Source organism: Phallusia mammillata, chromosome 8 (assembly GCF_965637545.1).
Source record: "Phallusia mammillata chromosome 8, kaPhaMamm4.hap1.1, whole genome shotgun sequence".
Classification (NCBI taxonomy): Eukaryota; Metazoa; Chordata; class Ascidiacea; order Phlebobranchia; family Ascidiidae; genus Phallusia; species Phallusia mammillata.
In genome coordinates this window covers 17,036,762-17,055,341 of record NC_137259.1, presented here as the reverse complement: position 1 = coordinate 17,055,341, position 18,580 = coordinate 17,036,762, and the positions used below count along the sequence as shown (strand labels likewise).

General features: G+C 35.7%; 1 protein-coding gene across 4 annotated transcripts; it reads left to right on the top strand.

The window, feature by feature from the left end:
- The first annotated feature begins 146 nt into the window (after positions 1 to 146).
- LOC145204540 (uncharacterized) lies at positions 147 to 18,555 on the top strand. Of its 4 annotated transcripts, XM_080077130.1 has the most exons (9): positions 147 to 414; positions 1,457 to 1,534; positions 12,055 to 12,177; positions 12,463 to 12,645; positions 13,276 to 13,420; positions 13,821 to 15,244; positions 15,608 to 15,805; positions 16,219 to 16,354; positions 16,989 to 18,555. In XM_080077130.1, the coding sequence occupies exons 2-9, from the start codon at positions 1,463 to 1,465 to the stop codon at positions 17,174 to 17,176; spliced, it is 2,469 nt and encodes an 822-aa protein (XP_079933256.1). In that variant the 5' UTR covers positions 147 to 414; positions 1,457 to 1,462; the 3' UTR covers positions 17,177 to 18,555. The 4 variants fall into 4 exon arrangements, with proteins under 4 accessions (XP_079933256.1, XP_079933257.1, XP_079933260.1 ...); XM_080077131.1 differs by lacking the exons at positions 147 to 414; positions 1,457 to 1,534 and adding an exon at positions 7,300 to 7,441; XM_080077134.1 differs by lacking the exons at positions 147 to 414; positions 1,457 to 1,534 and adding an exon at positions 10,022 to 11,278.
- Positions 18,556 to 18,580: the final 25 nt, after the last annotated feature.

The window sequence follows — 18,580 nt, the reverse complement described above, 5'->3', positions numbered from 1 at the left end:
AATACCTTTTTAAAATAATTTGCTTTGAAAAATAAAAATGTTTCATAATAGGTGTGAAATAATGAAAAAAAGAGTTGTGTTGGAAAATATAAGCTGAAACATGTTTGTGGTAATCAGTTTGCTTTTTTCGCCTTCAATGCGAGCCGAATAAAATAAAATAATGCGCCACGCAATGACGCAAAGCGATTGACCGGTTTCTTATTTTCTACGTTGAAGTCGTTGAACTTGAAAGTTATGAGATGTGCTTTGTTACCGACCAGCAGAATGTGAGCCACTAAGTTTCCATATAAGTTTATCGACTGTTTCTTGTCGGAAAAGAGCAACAAAGATATTTGATAGAAGGTTCCAAGCTTTTCAAGTGAAAGAGCCAAAATCCGTGCAGTTTTTAAGAACAACAAAGAAAACAAGAAATCGGTACGATTTTAGTTTGTTGAACTTTCAAAAACTTGATGCTAATGATTTTCTATTTTAATCAAGTTAATATACTTTGTCAATAGTTAAAAACAATGTTTTTGTTGTTGACTAATTTGTTTGTTTGTTTTTACCTTCTGTGGGTGGGAAATGTGTGAATGCGTTTTGCTCACAATGAGTCTGCTGCTGAGCTACCTGTTTTTATTGCAAGCTATTTACTACAACCACTTTTTCACAAAAATGTTAAAAAGTGCTCATAAATAGTTAATTTGTATAGAGAGCCACTAATTGATATTTTCAAAAAGCATCAAACACGATAATGTTTGTTTCAATTAGAAACGATTTGAAATGAAATAAAAGTCTATTGTACCTTTTCTATTCAATTCGTTGGAAGATAGTTGGTGACTTTCATGTAGTTCAACCCGTTTAGTTTCACTGAGTTGGAGCAATGCTGCTCAAATTTTTTGCTTAGGGAAACAAAACTGACCAAGACAGATGTGAAACCCTCACTTTGTGAGCAGAAACCTCTTGGCCATCTTGGCAACGAATCTAAGAGCATTTCAAAAATTGCAATACAAATAAGTCTTCAATTTAACAATATGATTTGATCAAACATGTGCAAATATGACAGAGTGATAGTATGACATGTAAATTTTTGAAATGAAGAAAATAAATCCCAAAATTTTCTCCTTCTTTTTCGGAAATAGTTGTTTGCTGCGTTTAGACCCATATCAGAAAATAGGAAGGTATTTTTTATAGTTTTATAGTTCGTAGTTCTTTTCTAGCAACCAAGTAAAAAAATATGTAGCTTTACATAAAAATATTAATATACATTTTGAGTTCCTCAAAACTCTTAATTTTGTTCTTGTTGCAAGTTTTTATATTTATCGCAAGTACTAAATGTGCTACCAGTTTTTGTAATTTTCACACATCTTGTTTGTAACTATGTAATTGATCATGGATGTTTATTTAGAATTTTTTTGTAAGGGCTTGTAATTTACATTTTATAAATAGCACTTTAACTATTAAATATGTACTTTTACAGGTAAAAATGTTGGAAATCCCTCCATGGAAGGCAGAGTTGCTGGAGCGAAAAAAAGCAGCAAAAAAGAAGGCTGAGCAGGTTTGATATTTGTAACTTGTGTAAAATTTAGTAGATACAAATTTATTAAATGTACATTGAACTTAGTATATCTATATTAGTTTTGTTAACAAAAACCACCATTTAGTGCCTATTCTACATCACTTTATAGCGTCTGTATGTATGTCCTAATGTTCAGTAATACCATGCCCATAACAACTGGTTTAACAGTGTAATTTAAGAGTAATATGTACCTTCTGGGTCTCAAAGTTTGTAATATTAATACAAAGGTATCATTACAATCGCAACATATATGCTTTTATGTCCCACTACCAATTGACATGTATAAAAAGTTAGTTGGTAACCTGTTCAGCAGACTTACGGCCTAAATTATTCATCAAGTCTGGCAGGGAGTACACATTGGTGTGGTACACTTCATATTAGTCATCAAATATTTAGGTAGCCAGCATACGACCCGACCCGTTGGCCTACGTATTTGCTTCGACAACTGCACGATTTTGGAGCTTGTACTCATTTATTATCCGGTTGTTTGGCAACTTTACAGCTGTCAACAACTTCTGATATTAAACGTTGCTTCTGGGTTATTGCTGAATGGCCAGAGCGCTCGGCTTTGTACTTTACACGAACAATTACGTTCTGCGTTGTAACGGTGGCATATAAAAGCTTTCATATCTATCTATTGCAGTTTATCGGCACTCGTATAGTGCATCAATTGAATTTCGGGTCGACGGTACATTTTATCGGTATTATCTCTTTATCAAAGGTTTTTAATGCGATTAAACGGTCACGTCCATATGCTACATGCATTAGATATTTCCTATTACGGATTTAGTGACATTTCAAAATACCATACAGCATTTATTTAATAGGTCAACACTATTATTAACAGTATTAATATTTTTTTGCCGAAAATACTTTTGACATTTTTTAATTGCGCACTTTTTGCACATTATTAAACCACGCTAATTTTTTGCCTCGTACTAAATCCAACGTCAACTAAATAAAATTTGCAATAAAACGGTAACATGCTTTTGATATTTTCAACGGTGTAGTATGTGTGTATGTCCAGACACAAAATGTAAAGGTAACATATTGTCGGTGTAAATGTTTGAAACGCGAACAAAAAATATCACAAAAAGTGTGTACAATATTGTAAATGTTGCGTTTTGCTAAGTAATTCATTACAGTACTACATATCATGGTAACAATAACAGACTGGGCATGTAACGAAACAACGAGGCGTCCTTACTTGTAAGTGTACTTCAGTGATCGATTTTTCATAACCGGCTTCGACATATGCGTACAGCCCTCCGGCGATCGCTATGTTTTGACTACTTGTTGTTAGGATACGCGTTTAGATGGCCACTTGTGGTGCTATGGAGCAGGTTAGACGCCCTTTTACGTGATTGTTTTTGAGTCACAGTCATTTGTGCTATCCGTTGGCAGAAAACAATAACGCTTATGTGGCATTATTTATTGACGTTGTTGCAATTGCAGCACAAGCAAGTAACACATATTTGCTAACGTTGATGATATGCAGTGTTTGCATGCCATTGTACTTTACTATCTTATGTTCCTACCAACGTTTAACATTTTGGCATTGGGTGTTTAGTCCAAACGGAATTGTTCGATTATACGGTTTTTTTTTATCTTGTGTAGACTTGGACTAGATATTGGAAGCTTACTTTATTATGATGCAGTTTAATGCATATTATGTAGACACTTTCGGGCATTCTAGGTTACCTACGTTTCCCTTTAGAAAGAGAGGTTGGTTACCGCCCCTTTTTACCCTACCTGGAATGAAATAACTACGTTCGTTTTGACAAAATTATCAATGTTTTATTAGTTTCTGGAAAAAAAAAACGCTGTAATCAGGCGTTGGAAAAAAATGTCTTTCCTTCATAAACAAATAAAAAAATGAAAAAGTTGCAAGTGTAAGTATGAAGCGTTTCTGTAAAAGATACAAGTTGGTAGGGTATTGCCATAAACGGCGCAGAATATGTCAAGTCTGGTAATATCTACTTCCAATGGTACGCAGTACATTACATATTTCCACAAACAAATATATCGACTCGTAAAATATTGAACATATGACAACATAGTGATCATGTACGGCTATTTTTGTTCAATTCTTTCATTTATTTGCGAAAGTCGTAATGTATTTACCCAACGTTGCTAGTTTATTTCCGTTTGAACGCGTTGATTTCATATGATGTAGATATAGTCACAATTCTTGCTATGCGTATTTGCTTAGTTGTTTGTGCTTAAACAATCTCTCATAAGATTATATTGCCTTATGTAATGTTTGAGAAAATAACGTAGACTGGAGTAGGACAGCTTTAAAATGTGGACGTAAATGAAGCTTGTGTGATTTTTTGCTTCGAACGAACCTAAAACATGACAGTGAGTTTTTATAATTTACATTTTTGCATAATTTGTTGATTAGTTAGTACGTATCCGGTGGTGGGATTCAAATTTTTTGTCATCAGGTTCTATCACAAAAGTCATATTTTTCAGCCGGTTCTGTTACAAAAAGTCCATTGACAGTAACCAGTAATGCTAACCGGTTTGCTGATCTCATAAAATTTCATGAGACGGTTCTATAGAAAAGCTTTGTTTTTTTAACTTCTTAGTTTTGCTGCTTAGGTTTGAAATTCCAGCGATCGGCTCTAGAAAATTAGTACAAATATCTTACTATGTAGTGCTTACGTGAGACGGCAAATCATTATCAATCTTGCGTTGAATATCCATGGTCATATCATCGCTCCACTGAATATGAATGCAACTAAAATGCTTACACGTGAATAGAAACACTGCGATACTGCGTGGGTTGCTGGGGTGCGTCAGTAACAGGGACTTTTGTTTGAAATTTTTGCCATGACTGCATTAGTATTGATATAGGTGCTTTTGTATATTTGTTTTATCACTTTGTCAACGGCGGTTCCGTTGGTTACTATTTTGATTGTAGTTATTTGGGCCTTGATATTTCAACATGACTGAAGTTATTTTCAGAAACATTGCCCTTTCACACAAATTGTATTTAAACAAGGTTTCGTTGTTACTGTTGACGTTTTACACTTACCTTACACCCCCCAATGTATATGCAAATGTAAGTTTTTGTTGTGTATGTTGGCACAGTAATCTTCTTACACATAAAACAGCTTTCAGTTGGTCGTTTTGAGTATCAAATGGAGTTAAACATACTCACCTTATTAGCAATTTGAATAGTATTACTTGTAATATCGACTGAAACTACGTTAGACCACGTAATTTGTCCAACAGTTATCAGAGGTTAAACTTGTTTTTCTACTTCCTTGACATTAAGCTTGACACCAGATGAGCGAAGCGCTATTTTCCGTTCTTTAAATCTCTCGAAAGTCAAAAAGGGTTTGTTAATATACTGGCGCTTTTTGTGTTTTAAAACCGTTTTCATTTAAGTAAATCCTCCCTTAACTTTTTCGTTGTGGAGATTATGCAACCTTAAACCGTAACCTATTATTAAGTCAGTGGTGGTGGTCCATGATGACTTTTAGAGTAGTCCATAACACGCCTCCTATATATTTAATGTGAAGTTGGACAACCATTCAAACATTTATGTAACTCCACGAAAAATACGTTTCAAATAAACATATTTCAGATCAAAATTATTTATATCACAACACGAAATTCTGTTTTGAAGGTATGTGTTTATATAATGCCAAAATGCTTGTTGTATATGCTTCCTTCATACGTACTCCAAAATGGAATATTCCACGTTTTTGGGCTAGTGGTCCATAGCCTATGTTGAGAGCCACTGTTGTTAGATGTAGTCAACACTTCTTACTTCTTCGGTTTAAAGCTTGTCAGCAGATAACTGTAATCCGCGATTCGCCTTACCTTGGTCGGCACACCTTGGAAATCCCGCAAGAACACGAGGAAGCCTAACTTGTTACGTTTAATCGGAAACGCAAATAAGGAGAAACATGTGCCTGACTAAAGCACTAACATAGCTGAGAATGAACTTACGTTTCAATGTCTGACGCCGTAAGATAAGTTTAGGTTTGAATAGGCTAAATTTAAAAACCTATTTAAAAAAGTTGGTGGTGGGATTTTGCGCTGTCAACATTACAATGTATTTTTACGGAAACTTATAATTCCATTTTTATTCGTGTTCTAAAAATGCAAATAGGTGAATCTTTGTGTTCAAACCAGCGGGTGTAACTGATGTGGTACCTCATATCATTGATGATGGCATGAGCATTTGCCAGAACGTTTAAATAATAAAGCATGTCGCTTTTACGTCTATTTGGGCCGTTATTTTCATCATTAAACTTACTCAATATGGTAAATAGGTACAATGGCTGAAATGTTATCCCTATTGGTGCAATACACTTTAAATACAAAAGGTATTTTATGCACCATGGTTCTTAGTACCCCTTACTCAACAAGCCGACCCATAACGCAATTTAGACGTGGCTTTATGGTGCAATATACAAAAACTGAAGCTGTTTAATACCCCATGACCCCCTTATTCTTAGAACCTCTTGCTCAATCGAGGCGACCCATAACGCAATCTAGACGTGGCTTTGAGCCGTGAAACCACAGTAACAATGGAAAACAAACGGTGAACTGTAAAGCACCGTCACCCTTCAGCAGCTAGCAGCGATTCGGTTAAAATGTGTCGTTAGTCAGGTCTTCGCAACAGAACTAACCTGCTTTATTCATTGTGGGCGTTGTGGCCTGTTAGCAGGTTTAGAAAAACTTTGCTGCTCTGATTTAGCGTAGGCCGAACGGTGGTTACGTGTTGGGTAATGTTGTGAAGCGACCGACTCATCGATATAGCGTTTCCTTCCAGCTTCGGCCTGTTGTGTATGTATCTGTTCATTTCCTTATTGCTGAAGAACAGCAATTGTTTCTAAACTTCGTCTAACAAGGTGTCCTTAACCACCGCGCCGCTACAAATTCACTGTCGTTTTGAGGTATGTATTGTCTGCTAAGTGATAAGATACAGATTTGTAAACTGTGGTTTGAAGTAATAAACTTAGTTTTTAAATGTATGAATTTTTACGTGTTTTTGTTATTAAGTTGATGCTCAAAAATTGCCGTTTGTTTAAAACTTGTAGTTCAAGATGGCTGTTTTTACCCTGTTTTGTTTGTTATGCCTTTTTAACCGTAGTTAACTCATTGGAACACGGTATACGGATCTATTCAAGTTTAATGATAAAATAACGGCCTAAATAGACGTAAACATGCTTCATTGTTGAAACGTTTCGGCAAATGCTCATGTCATCATCAGTGATAAAGCATAACACAATGTGTTTTCATTGAGTAAGGCTAATTGATTTTATGTTCTTTTTAAAATGTAATTTTTATCAACAAACTGACCAAGTGCTTTTAATCTACAATTATTTACTTTTAACTGATATATTGTTCTAAAATAAATTTGTTACTTCAGACCCTAGACCGCTGTTATTGAGAGTTAAATGTCGCTTATAGCCGGCAGTTACAAGACCTGCGTTTCTCTCTTTTTGCTGTATATTCAAAACACTTGACTCTCTCTGCTGCAAAACAAGTTTTACTTCGTGCGAAAAATCGATTCAACTTGAGTCGTTGGTGTTTTGAAAGTTCTCGCGACGGCAGGTTAAAGACTTGGCCTCACGTTCAATTACAGTAGTTAGATGGCTCAGAACGCGTGTAGGCGATTTGATAGCTTTACTTTGAACAGCTTTACTTGTGTTTTGACGGTACAAGCCTCTGGGCATAACAGCTTGACCGCGATCTGCCGCTGTTTTGCTTTATTTCCTTGCCTAAGGTGGCGACAGTTGGCTTGGTCATAGTCTACCGTCGTGAACTAGTTGAAGAACAGCAACCTATCGAGTTAGAATAAAGGCTAATTTGGAAAATTTGGAGAGAAGTCAGGGGCCTAAATTACAGCCTTGCAAAAGAATGGTATGTATTGAAAAAATCCTTGTTTGGTTATTAGATGAGGTTCGGCTAAGTTTTCATAAGTATGTTGGTTATCCTGCCGAAGAGATTTGATTTTGAAATTTAGTAGTTGGTTGGGTCGTTCTCGTTGGCGGAGTTTTAGCTTGTTTTTTGTTTGACAACTACCAGTTTTTGGATTTTTGCTGCGAAACAAGTAATATTTAAAAAAAATATTTTACTAGTTTAGTTTAAAATTTGGCGAGAATGCGATAACAATAAATGTTTGGTCTTTAAATGGGCACTAGTTTTTAACAATTTTCTGAAATAATTGTTTTTTTTATCTTACTTTTAAACTTTAATATGAAGGTTTTAAAAGTTATGCAAGAGATACCTTTGATGATTTCTGTAGAAATATGTGTCTGTGATGTAGGCTACTAAGAGAACTTCAAATTTATAACACATCAATATCAGAAATAACTATAACATTGCCAGGTTCGATACGAAATTAACGATTTATTCGCAATAACCGCTAATTAAAATCTATTTCATTACGTGAAACGTATCTTAAGAATTGATTTTCAAAATTTGATCAAAGCCCTGGTAATTGTGACAACGCCTTTGGGACAACAGCTGCTTTGAAACGGGTTATAACTCCCACATAGATGCCATGCAGTGTGCCATAGCACAATGGTTCTTAGAAGGTAGGGATTGCATTATTGATGCTATGTTTTGCAAGAATTTACGAGAGTTTACACTTCATTGCTCAAAGGGGTGATTTTCTGGGACGAAATGCGGTTTCGTTCCTAAGAGCTTATTAAGCAAGAAAGCATTTTTTTCTGCTTGTACAGTGTAAGTTCCTATAAAGAGGCTTAGGTTATAGCAAATTTGGCGTTCGTATGCAGTGATGTGCAAATAACTTGATTAATTTCCAACTGTGTAAACTGCTAAAACATATCTTTGTCATAAACGTTTTCAATAAATTTGTGATTCATGACAAGGCGTTTAACAAAACATTTTTTTTTAGTTTATGATATAGTTATACGATACCAAAAGGTAAAGGCCCACTATTCGTTTTTGTAATGCACGTTTATAACGTACTCATAACATTTGTAAGCTGTTCGTTTTGTACAAAAGTTCTTTAGTTGTATGGAAGTGGCTACTGGCTACTTTATATTTGAACTATAGCCTAATATCTTCAAGTACTTTGGTAGTTTCTCAATAAACCATAACGTATAAAATAGAAAATCCGTAGAATTTTATGGATAACTTGTAGAGCAGGGATAAATTAATCGATGAAGTCTTGAAAGTAGCCGCCAATCGACGAAAGCAAATACTTTTCACTTCCTTTTCAAGTGCAGCGTAAGTACTTAATCCAAGTTCGGCGGGCCCGGCAATTCAGTGCAACAAGCTTCCATCGTAACTGCTATTGTTTCCGTTCATTCGGCAATACATGTTCAGCTTGTATCGACAGGTGCATGCGGCCAATTTCGTGTATTTTTATTGCAGCTACGTCACTGCTTACGTCACTGTCTGGTTTGTCACGTGGTAGTGCCATATAAAGGTCAAACACCGGTAGATGCCTTGAAATATGATTTGGTCAGGATTTAATAGGCTACTTGCCTATTTTTGTTTGTCGGCTATGAAACAATGTCAACCAAAGTTTTCAAGTTTTAAAATCCAAAACGTTTACTAATCGTATACAATCTGACGAAAATGTTAAACTTATTAGGTGACTATGGTGTTTCGTCCTGTTTTTACATTCACAATTATCAGTGGTGGGATTCAGCCGGTTCGCACCTGTTCTATAGAACCGTCTCACGAAATTTTATGAGATGAGCGAACCGGTTAGCATTACTGGTTACTGTCAATGGACTTTTTGTAACAGAATCGGCTGAAAAATATGACTTTTGTGATAGACCGGCTGAAAATGAATCCCACCATTGACAATTATGTCTAAAACTGTAAAAAAATATTTTAGGTTTCAAAACCAGGAGCGCAAGGGACAAAATATGTTTATATTTTTGCAAAACAGTCTACAAACAACACGTTCCTTGATCTTTTAATGAGTTGTTTACATGTACGAGCGATTGCAACAACAAACAATGTCATTAGAATATGACATTTCACACTATATGATGATCTCACTATACACATGACACATTGCCACGCCTATCTGATATGAACTTCGCAAGTTGTAAACTAAACAACGTTGTATTTTACCAAAGCAGGCCCAGAACCTTAAGTAGTGGCTAGTTCCTTATTGAAATAAAATTTACTACTAAAAATATGTTTCTTAGCTGAAATCTCAACAGCTGCCGTGCGTTCAGTTTTGTAATATTTGTTCACATCTGTCAAAAGGGCAAACAAACCATTTTGCGGTGTGTCTTCAGCTAAGCATGTGCAAACCAATGCTAAACATGTACGCAACCATATGGTGCGGGCGCGTGGCAAAATACAAAGCTTTCTCTTTCGTTTTTTATACACCTAATACGAAACAGCTGCTAGTGTCAAGGCCATATCGACAGCCATTGTCTTAGCAAGGTAGGTTTTTATTGTTTTTCTTAAACTGTTTTTCTAAATTGCGTTAAAATAATTCCGCGTGAAGTCATGGCAGTTTGAAGTGGACTCCTTTAAATTTGTTTTGAATAAATTTTCACAGGCAATTTCACCTTAATTGTTTAAAATTAGCTTACAGTGTGTTTTTGGGCTCAGCAGAATAGCACAGTAGGCGTAAAATGACAACAAAATTACTTTAATGGCGTCACTTTTACGGGGTGGCATTTGGGACGACAATTAACCCTACTTATAGCATTTAACGCTTTCGAGTCACACGAGTTTTGGAGTTATGCTTTTCCACTACTCAGTTTTCTGTGATAGTGCAAGCCCTTATCGAATAACAGAAGCTATATGTTTACGGCACAACACAAAATGTAATTCACTTGTGTTTTGTACTCGGTGTGGAATTAAGGTACAATGTCAGATTGGAAAGAAAAGCAAAGCTCATGTCCTACAGCTGTTCTTTTTACACCGGTGCGGAATATTTTAATTAATTTTTCTAGGTATTTGTGTTAAATTTAAATCATAAAGTAAACTGAGACCAGTTAAGCAAGCTGGCGTTTTTTTTTGCCCAAATTGTGCGGGTTTCTAAATCTAGTTGCGGATTTCGTTTTTCTTTGGCAAATTGCCTTTGAACTTTTTTTATCCATTTGAAACGCTTTTGAGCACTGATATGTATTTACAAAAGAGTCAAGGTAGAATACAGTATAATTGGACTTGACAAACTTTTTGGGTGGTTTTGAGGTTGGCAAAGACGGGGTTTTGGCGGTTTCCGACAATTTAAGCCGGGCAAATGTTTTGGGCTTTATAGCGGTTTTGAATTGGAGGTGCGGCCAATTTCGCTCGTATGCATTCTTACAAAATTCTTATGTCCGTGATTCTGTCAGCATTAACAACACATAAATAGCATTCTTAAATCGGCTATTGTTGTTAACAACCAGAAACAAAGAAAGTTGTATTCAATGTAAAAATCAACATAAGGTGCCTAGACAGAGACAGAAGTTAATTGTAGAGGCAGCTTGACGGCTTGCGTAATCTTCACATAATCACAGTCACAACTAAAGGCATCTTGACAGCTAGCGGGTTGTCTAACGAGGTGTCTCTGAAGACTAGCTTTCAATTAAAGTCGTTCCCTGCGCCAGGCCACAACAGGCGTCCACTTGGCGACTCACAGTTAGTGCGAATGATTCACTTTTAGCTGGCGGGGTAGAGGACGTCAATATGTAGATGATAAAAAGACCGTTTGCTTACCTTTGCGAGTTCAGTTACCTCGTGTTGTTGTGTCAAATTGATTGATGCTTATATGTGAGTGAGCGTGCTGTGCAAGTTTTTATGGTTATGGACTTGAATTACCTGTGACTGTTTCTGTTGTTGCTCGGTGCGTTTATGATTAAGAGGAGACTTTGACTGGCTTGAAGTGGGTGGTTTTTACTTGTTGTTTACCTATACTGGTTACTGGTTTCAAAGAGAAACTGGTGCAAATTGAGTGTAATTTCATACAAGGCTATCTTAAAACAATTTATTTAAATGTTTGAAAGTCGAAACAACAAGATATACAATCTTTGTGGGGCCACAAAATACGCAATCTACGCAATACGCAATCTACGCAAGTTATACGCAATCTACTAACAAAAACTAACTAAAATATTGACGGTTAGTGCTATTAGGGTCAGGGTGAGGGTTTGTGATACAATTAACTTTATAATTTAATTTCAGATGCCTTTCAGGTCTAATTTTCTCTATAAGTGTTAACATGCGGTACCATACAGTGTTTAGTACCACTCTCAACACATATGAGAATATTAAGCCCAAACTGGACATCTAAAACTAAATTATAGTGTTAATTTTATTATAAACCCTCACCCAGACCCTAAAAGCCCTAACCGTCAACATTTTTTAAAGGTTGCATACGTTTTATAAGTAGATTGCGTAGATTGCGTATTTTAGAGGAGCCCATCTTTGTGCATTGTTTTCATACGGGCCTGCTAGGCTGTTATGAGGGGCCTTTATTGGATAAAATATGCACTGAAAAGGATAAAAAAATGCTTTTAGGTATTTGACAATGGATTTTACTGTTTCAGATCCCGGAATGGAAACGAGAACTGCTCAAGAGGCTCCAAAACAAAGCGGAGTCTGCTAAACATAAAATGGAAGAAGATGAAAAACAGAAAGGACAAACTGTTTTAAATGAGCATATTATGAAAGTAAGTGCTTTGTCTTTCCATAGGCTTAATCTTAATCTATTTTTTTTATACATTTTAAGTCATTGATTCATTTCTAAACTTAGGCTGTTTGCCACTTTTATACATTTTTCCATTTCTATTTTTTCATTTTTAAAAACAAATTGTTTTTTTGTGGTCAACTGAGAGTATACAAGAGTACAAAAAGATGTGAAAAACAACATTCTTTATTGTTCAAACGTTCCGGCAAATGCTCATGCCATCATCAGTAATATTATTTTTCTTATTCCTAAAAAAATATTTTTGCAGGTGTCTGATAATATTTTTGTGAGACAAGAAAGACACCGAAAAATGTCAGCGAGCAGTAACATTTCTACGAAGTCTACAACCCCTTCTACTCCGTCACCCACCAAAGAATTTGCACCCACTGGTTTTCATGTTATCAAAAAGGAAAACATTGTTATCATTGAAAAGGATGCATCTGTTGAAGGGGTGGGTCATATTGTTTTAAAAAGGTTACTTTTGGATCTTTTTTGAATGGTCTGTGCAACTGTAATGTAATCTTAAGGATGGTGGTTCACATCCAGCTCTGATTCCCTATGTTTTCCAGAGTTAAAGGGTTTAAATGTTATAATTCAAAATGTTTTGAATGCTCCCAACAAACTGGAGTGCCGTTGGATGGCTACACTAGCCAATGCGGCCGATCTCTCGTTACCAGCTGCACTGATGAGACCTTATAGGTCGAAATTTATTGGCTCTATGCTTTTACATTCAAAATGTTTTGTTAGGCCACAATCATAAAAATAATTACATTTCCGGCCTATTGAAGGAATCAGCTGGTCACCAAGCATTTTTATGTGGCAAGGCACAGGCTAGAAAAATGAAAAATATAGCCTGTGGTGGGATTCGAACACACAACAGGAGTCTTTCCTGGCCTTCCATGGGCCTGGTGTACTATGATTTCTACACGAGTGTGTCATGATCACTGATCTGCATGGACGCTTTAGGGCTGATTCGTAGTTATAAATTAATGTTTAAGTCGGCCATGATAAAAATTTGATGTGTTTTGCTGACAGTACATACACCTTTAACTTAACAAATGGGTTTGGTGTTTCACTTTAGGATGGTGCTGAAAAAACTAAAGAAGAAGACAAGGAAATGCCTGAAAGTGGAATTGTGAATCGATTGAAGGACAAATTTGTGGAGGACAAACATGAAAAACCAGGTTATGTTCGTGCCCAGAGCTCTGACAATGTATTTGATGCAGGTAGGAAAGATTTTAAAAATATTTCAGTGGCTTTTACCAAATATTATTCATTTGTGTAAAAGCATTAAGCCATTTCATCGCAATTAAGCTGCAAATAGTCCAGACTGTTCAACTTATAGGGACTTATCGCTGCAGCTGGTGACAAGGTATTGTGTAGGCAAGTGTATATAGCCACCCTACAAACTGATTAGGCATGTCCTACCTAATCTATTCATCAGCTACATGGATAAGACTATATAGGTGGAAACAGTGTGCACTGCCTGGAGTTATCTTTGTGTCATGAAAAGAATTTAAAGTGTCCACTAACTTTTGTCCAGAACAATGGTATATGTTGTTTATATTTTTTGGTTGGGCCTGAAATCTATGCTTACAACTTTTTCACACAATTCCATTCTCACAGTTAGACAAGATAGCAAGCCCGTTGACAGCGAAAACATCGTCCCAGTAACTTCAACATCACCTTATCATCGGACATACTCTGTACCAACCAAACCTTCAACCACCCAACATGCACCAAAACTTGCTAAGACAGGGAAACCAAAGTCTCTGGACTTCTACACACCAAGATCATTCACTCCTCGTCACGAAATTCGCCATGTATCATCACCCACTAAAAAAGTAACAGCTCCTGTACTTCAGCCAAAGAACACATTCGAGGAGGCTGCAAACCAGAAAAGTGTTGACATATCAAGTTTACACTCGTCTGGATCTCCAAAGCGACAAGGCGCGCCAAAAATTGCAGCAAAAAGTAAACAAGTCCAGGCGCCTGTTACAAACGTTGGTTACTCTGTTGATTTGCATTCCAGCAGCCGGGAGCCATCAAATGATCTTCCTGTTAGTGATGTGGACCATATTCAAATCATGGAGACACAAACAGGACAAGAAGTGAATAAACTGGTAAATGATGCTTCAAAAGCAGAAGACACTGTTGAGACAACTAGTCCTTACAAGGTTAAGGAGTATAAACCTGTGACAAAAACACCATCATTTGACAAAGAAAATGTCCCAAGTGAAGACATTGCACCGATTGCCCCACCAAGGTCAAAAACCACATCTAGAGGCAACAGTAGTTACAGAAGTTCTGCCCCTATGAAGAGTCCTGCTACTGAAAGCTCAAAAGTGGATGTAAACCAGAATCAAAATGAATTCAAAATTATTGATCTTGGTCGAACATCGATTGACGAATCACAACTTAAGAGCAAAGGTGCCATCGCTGCCAATGAGATTATGAAGAATAATAAAACTATTAGGATTATCCCAAAAGCAAAATCATATAATGAAAATTCTTCAGTAAAACCTGCCGTGGAAATTAAAAATACCAGTATAGAACCAACATCTGATAAAACCAAAAGCGTTCCAGCTAAGAACGATCTTGCAAAGGAAACAAAAATAGTAGAAACACCACCAACAGTAGATGTGATAAAACCTGCAGTAACAAACAGTCAGCCAGTGCCTTCAAAGCGGGTTGAGAATAATAAAACACTACCCGTGTCATCAGTTGATGATGTCATCATCAAGGAGGTTACCTCACCAAAGAACAATTATGTAAGAAGCTCTGTCGCAAATGGCACTGTTTCAAAGCCACAATCTGCAAAATCAGAAACCACAAAAGTTCCCGCAGCGGAAGTAAAACTAAAAACTGCTGAAGTTCAACCAAAAAATAACTTTACTGTGAACAAATCTACTGCACCCTCAGTACAGGATCTGCTGGGGTCCCGTCGTGGGGGACCACGGGGTAAAATTACAGGGGGTAACAGTTTTGTTTTTGATCCAAGCAAGTTTAAAAAGTCGTCTGCTCCATCAATTTCTTCACAAACACCAAAGGTTAGTTGTGAATTAAACTATGTTTTGCACTGTATTTCACTTATAGTAAAAGTGATTATGTTAAAAAGCTGATAAATTTTCTGATACATCTAAGTAGCATCATATTTTTTTCTTTGAAAGTTAATAACTCGTGTTAAGACTGAAAAAAAAACAGTACCTAATATGACACATGTTTAATATGATTGTCAGTAAGCATGTAACCATAACAAAAACAATTTTATATTGAACTTTTTTCAATTTTAATATGGGTGCTCTTTCTTAAGGTAAATTGTACAAATTGTCTAAATATAAAAAAGCCACCGTTTTGTTCTTTTTGTTAAGTTTCTTGATCTGCTAATATATACTGTTACCTTTTTTACACAGAAATCAGATGCTATAAGCTTACCAAACACAATAGTGATTAAACCAAATCAAAATTCATCAAATGCTGGTGCAACTGTGGAAGATGGCAATGTGCAAACAAAAGGAAAACGTAAACTCACTGTCGACCAGATTCAAGTGATAGGAGGTTATGTCAAGTTGGAACATTGTTGTTTATCGAAAAAGAGACAGAAAAATGTGGTAGGAGTGTAAAAATATAGTTTACACTACAGACAAATAATGTTTGTGTACATTAGATTTTTTAGACTTAAGTTTTGTTAATTGTGATGATTTTAGGTTTGTACCGTTTTTGCACAAAACAAATGCATTTTTGTTTTGTTTTCAAACTAGGACAGACAATTTCGGTTAACTGCATATTTTGTTTTATTGCATACTTACTCTTAAACTGTAAACCACTATTTTACAAAAAAATCTGGCTAATTTAATGTTTCAGACAATATCAAGAAAATAATGATTGTCCATTCTATTAAACAGAACCATTAGTAAGACAATACCCTTGGATGTTTACTAAAGACTTATTTTTACATTTACATGGCAGAATATTTTTCTACATTACATAACAGTCTGTTTGATTCTGTTTGTTTTCTATGTAGTCAACACATGTGGTCTTCAAGCAAGAGAAATTAGAATCAGTGTACGAGTATCCGTCAGAAAGATCCCTCCTACGTGAAGATCATGAGTTGTCCATGAAACCACAGTCGACTCTGAATAAGCTGCCTGGCTCTGGAAGTAAGTTGGTTCAATTTGTTTCATATATGACAAAGTTTTTTTATGGTTGGTCAATTATGGTTGATCATTGCAACAGCTGTATAAACTGTTGCTGTAAGGCATAATATATTAAGTAAATGATGCTCTTCTGGCAAATATATTGTTTTTACCAACGTTTTAAGCCTCAGTAACTGTTGGGCTTATTAGATTTTGATTTAAATAGAAGGCATTAAAAACCACTATGTATGCACCTTGTATTTGTGGCCTACAATTTGTCTATATTTACGTCCAGTGTTTTTTTAAGGTGTTTTGGGTCTCCAGCGGTTTCCCAAAATTTGCCAGTAGCCTAATAAATAATTCATTTAAGCAAATATGGCTATTTTTTGGTATTTAAATGAAACACTTGCGGTCTCTTAAAACTACTTAGCGGTCACCCAAACCAAACCTTAAAAAAAACCTGTTTATGTCAACTTAAAATTCATTTTTTTTTCTTCACAAAAAGATTGCTTACTTTCAATTAGAAAAAAAATAGTTGTAAAATAGTGTTTCTTCAGACAATAAACATTTGTCAGTAAAGTTCGACAACGAAACCTAGTGTAAAAAGATCTCCAACGTTTTCATTAGTCTCCTCAAACCCTGTATTTGATTTAAACAGAAGACAGTCAACTCGGAAAATACACTCCCAAGTATTTGCTCTCGATGAAAGAAAACTTAAAAGTTGACGATGATGATGACTCAGCAGAAAAACCTGCTGTATCGACAGTCAATGGTTTGTCTGATGCTACTCCGCTGGATGACGCAGCAACTTTTAGTTCCAACGACTCATCAGATATTTTGTTTTAGTTCCCCCTTGTATTTTCATGTTTTGCTGAGATACACATTTTTTTATTAGTTCGCTGATCAGTTTGTAGACATTTAGTATTTACTAGTTACTGGATAATTCTTGTACTGATTAAATGATATTGTGCAACTATACTTATTTTACTTTTCGTTAGTTACTTATTTTACTTGGTGATTATCAAACTTTTGAAGACCTTTGTTTGTTTGTTGTGCTAGGAGCATAATCTTTTTCAATCCTTCTGTTGTTTATATTTACGCAGCCATTATAAGTTTACTGACAAGTTTTTACATGGTAAATGATATCCATTGTGATTGGTCTGACTATTTTCAAACTTAAATCCCTAAAGACAGATTCAAAGCAAGAGTTATCTCTTCTAGCACTACCTAGTGGTTCACTAATGACGCAAATCATAACCATCTTTCCTTTTGATCAATCATAGTTAAGATACGAATGCAGTTCATTAGAACATCTAAATTTATTTGCACATTCCACAAACCTGAAAAACCTTATTAGACCCAATGTACAGCCATTTTACGTCGCAAACAGTCTGTACTATATTCAGATACATCATAGGATCTGTTTTTAAGATATCTATGTGCATTTTAGCCATGAGGTTCAGTGTTACCATGTTTAATCTGCATTTTTCTTGTGCCCTTAATCAGAAGCAATTGTTTTCGATGCACTGTGCTCATATGAGAATGATGACCTTCTGTGTTCTTCCTTCACGTGCATATCTCATATCACCAACCTTGTGAATAGCTAATTCATATGATGTGATATCTTCCGTAACTGAATGTCTATCATCAGTTATGCAGATTACTCATCTTTTTTAAGCCGTTATAACTTGTCATGTTTTTTTACACCTGTATACATTGTTACACTATTAAGAAACATCTCGCAAAAAGTGTACAAAATTGTTTGTACCAAATTTTAAGCAACTTTTATAAAATAACAAGTCTATGGTTCTGTAACAATAAGTCACATATATGCTTGCTCATTCAGTTTCTTTAAAGTGCAGAATTCATATTTTCAATCTGTAGCAAGCTTGATAGCCAGTGGTGGGATTCATCAGATTTGACCGGTTCTATAGAACCATCTCACAAAGTTTTCAGCGAACCGGTTAGCATTACTGGTTACTGTCAAAGGACTTTTTGTAACAGGCTGGAAAATATGACTTTTGTGATAGAACCCGCTGACAAAAAAATTGAATCCCACCACTGTTTATAGCTATATGAATGCTGACCTAGCAATTGTGAGTTTCTAAATCGTAGATTCTGTGTAAGAATGCATCATGTTAGCGTGGAAATACCACATACAATTGTGCAATCTGTCAAACATAATCAACTTTTTTGTTTGTGAAATAAAATTAGTTTGCCGCTAACATTGTGCATCATGCTTCATGAAAT

Excerpts from the sequence above, each read along its gene's own strand:
- LOC145204540 (XM_080077130.1), top strand. The coding sequence starts at position 1,463 with ATGTTGGAAATCCCTCCATGGAAGGCAGAGTTGCTGGAGCGAAAAAAA. Across the intron at positions 12,178-12,462 it reads TAAATGAGCATATTATGAAA|GTGTCTGATAATATTTTTGT; the intron begins GTAAGTGCTTTG and ends ATATTTTTGCAG. Across the intron at positions 15,806-16,218 it reads AAAAGAGACAGAAAAATGTG|TCAACACATGTGGTCTTCAA; the intron begins GTAGGAGTGTAA and ends TTTTCTATGTAG.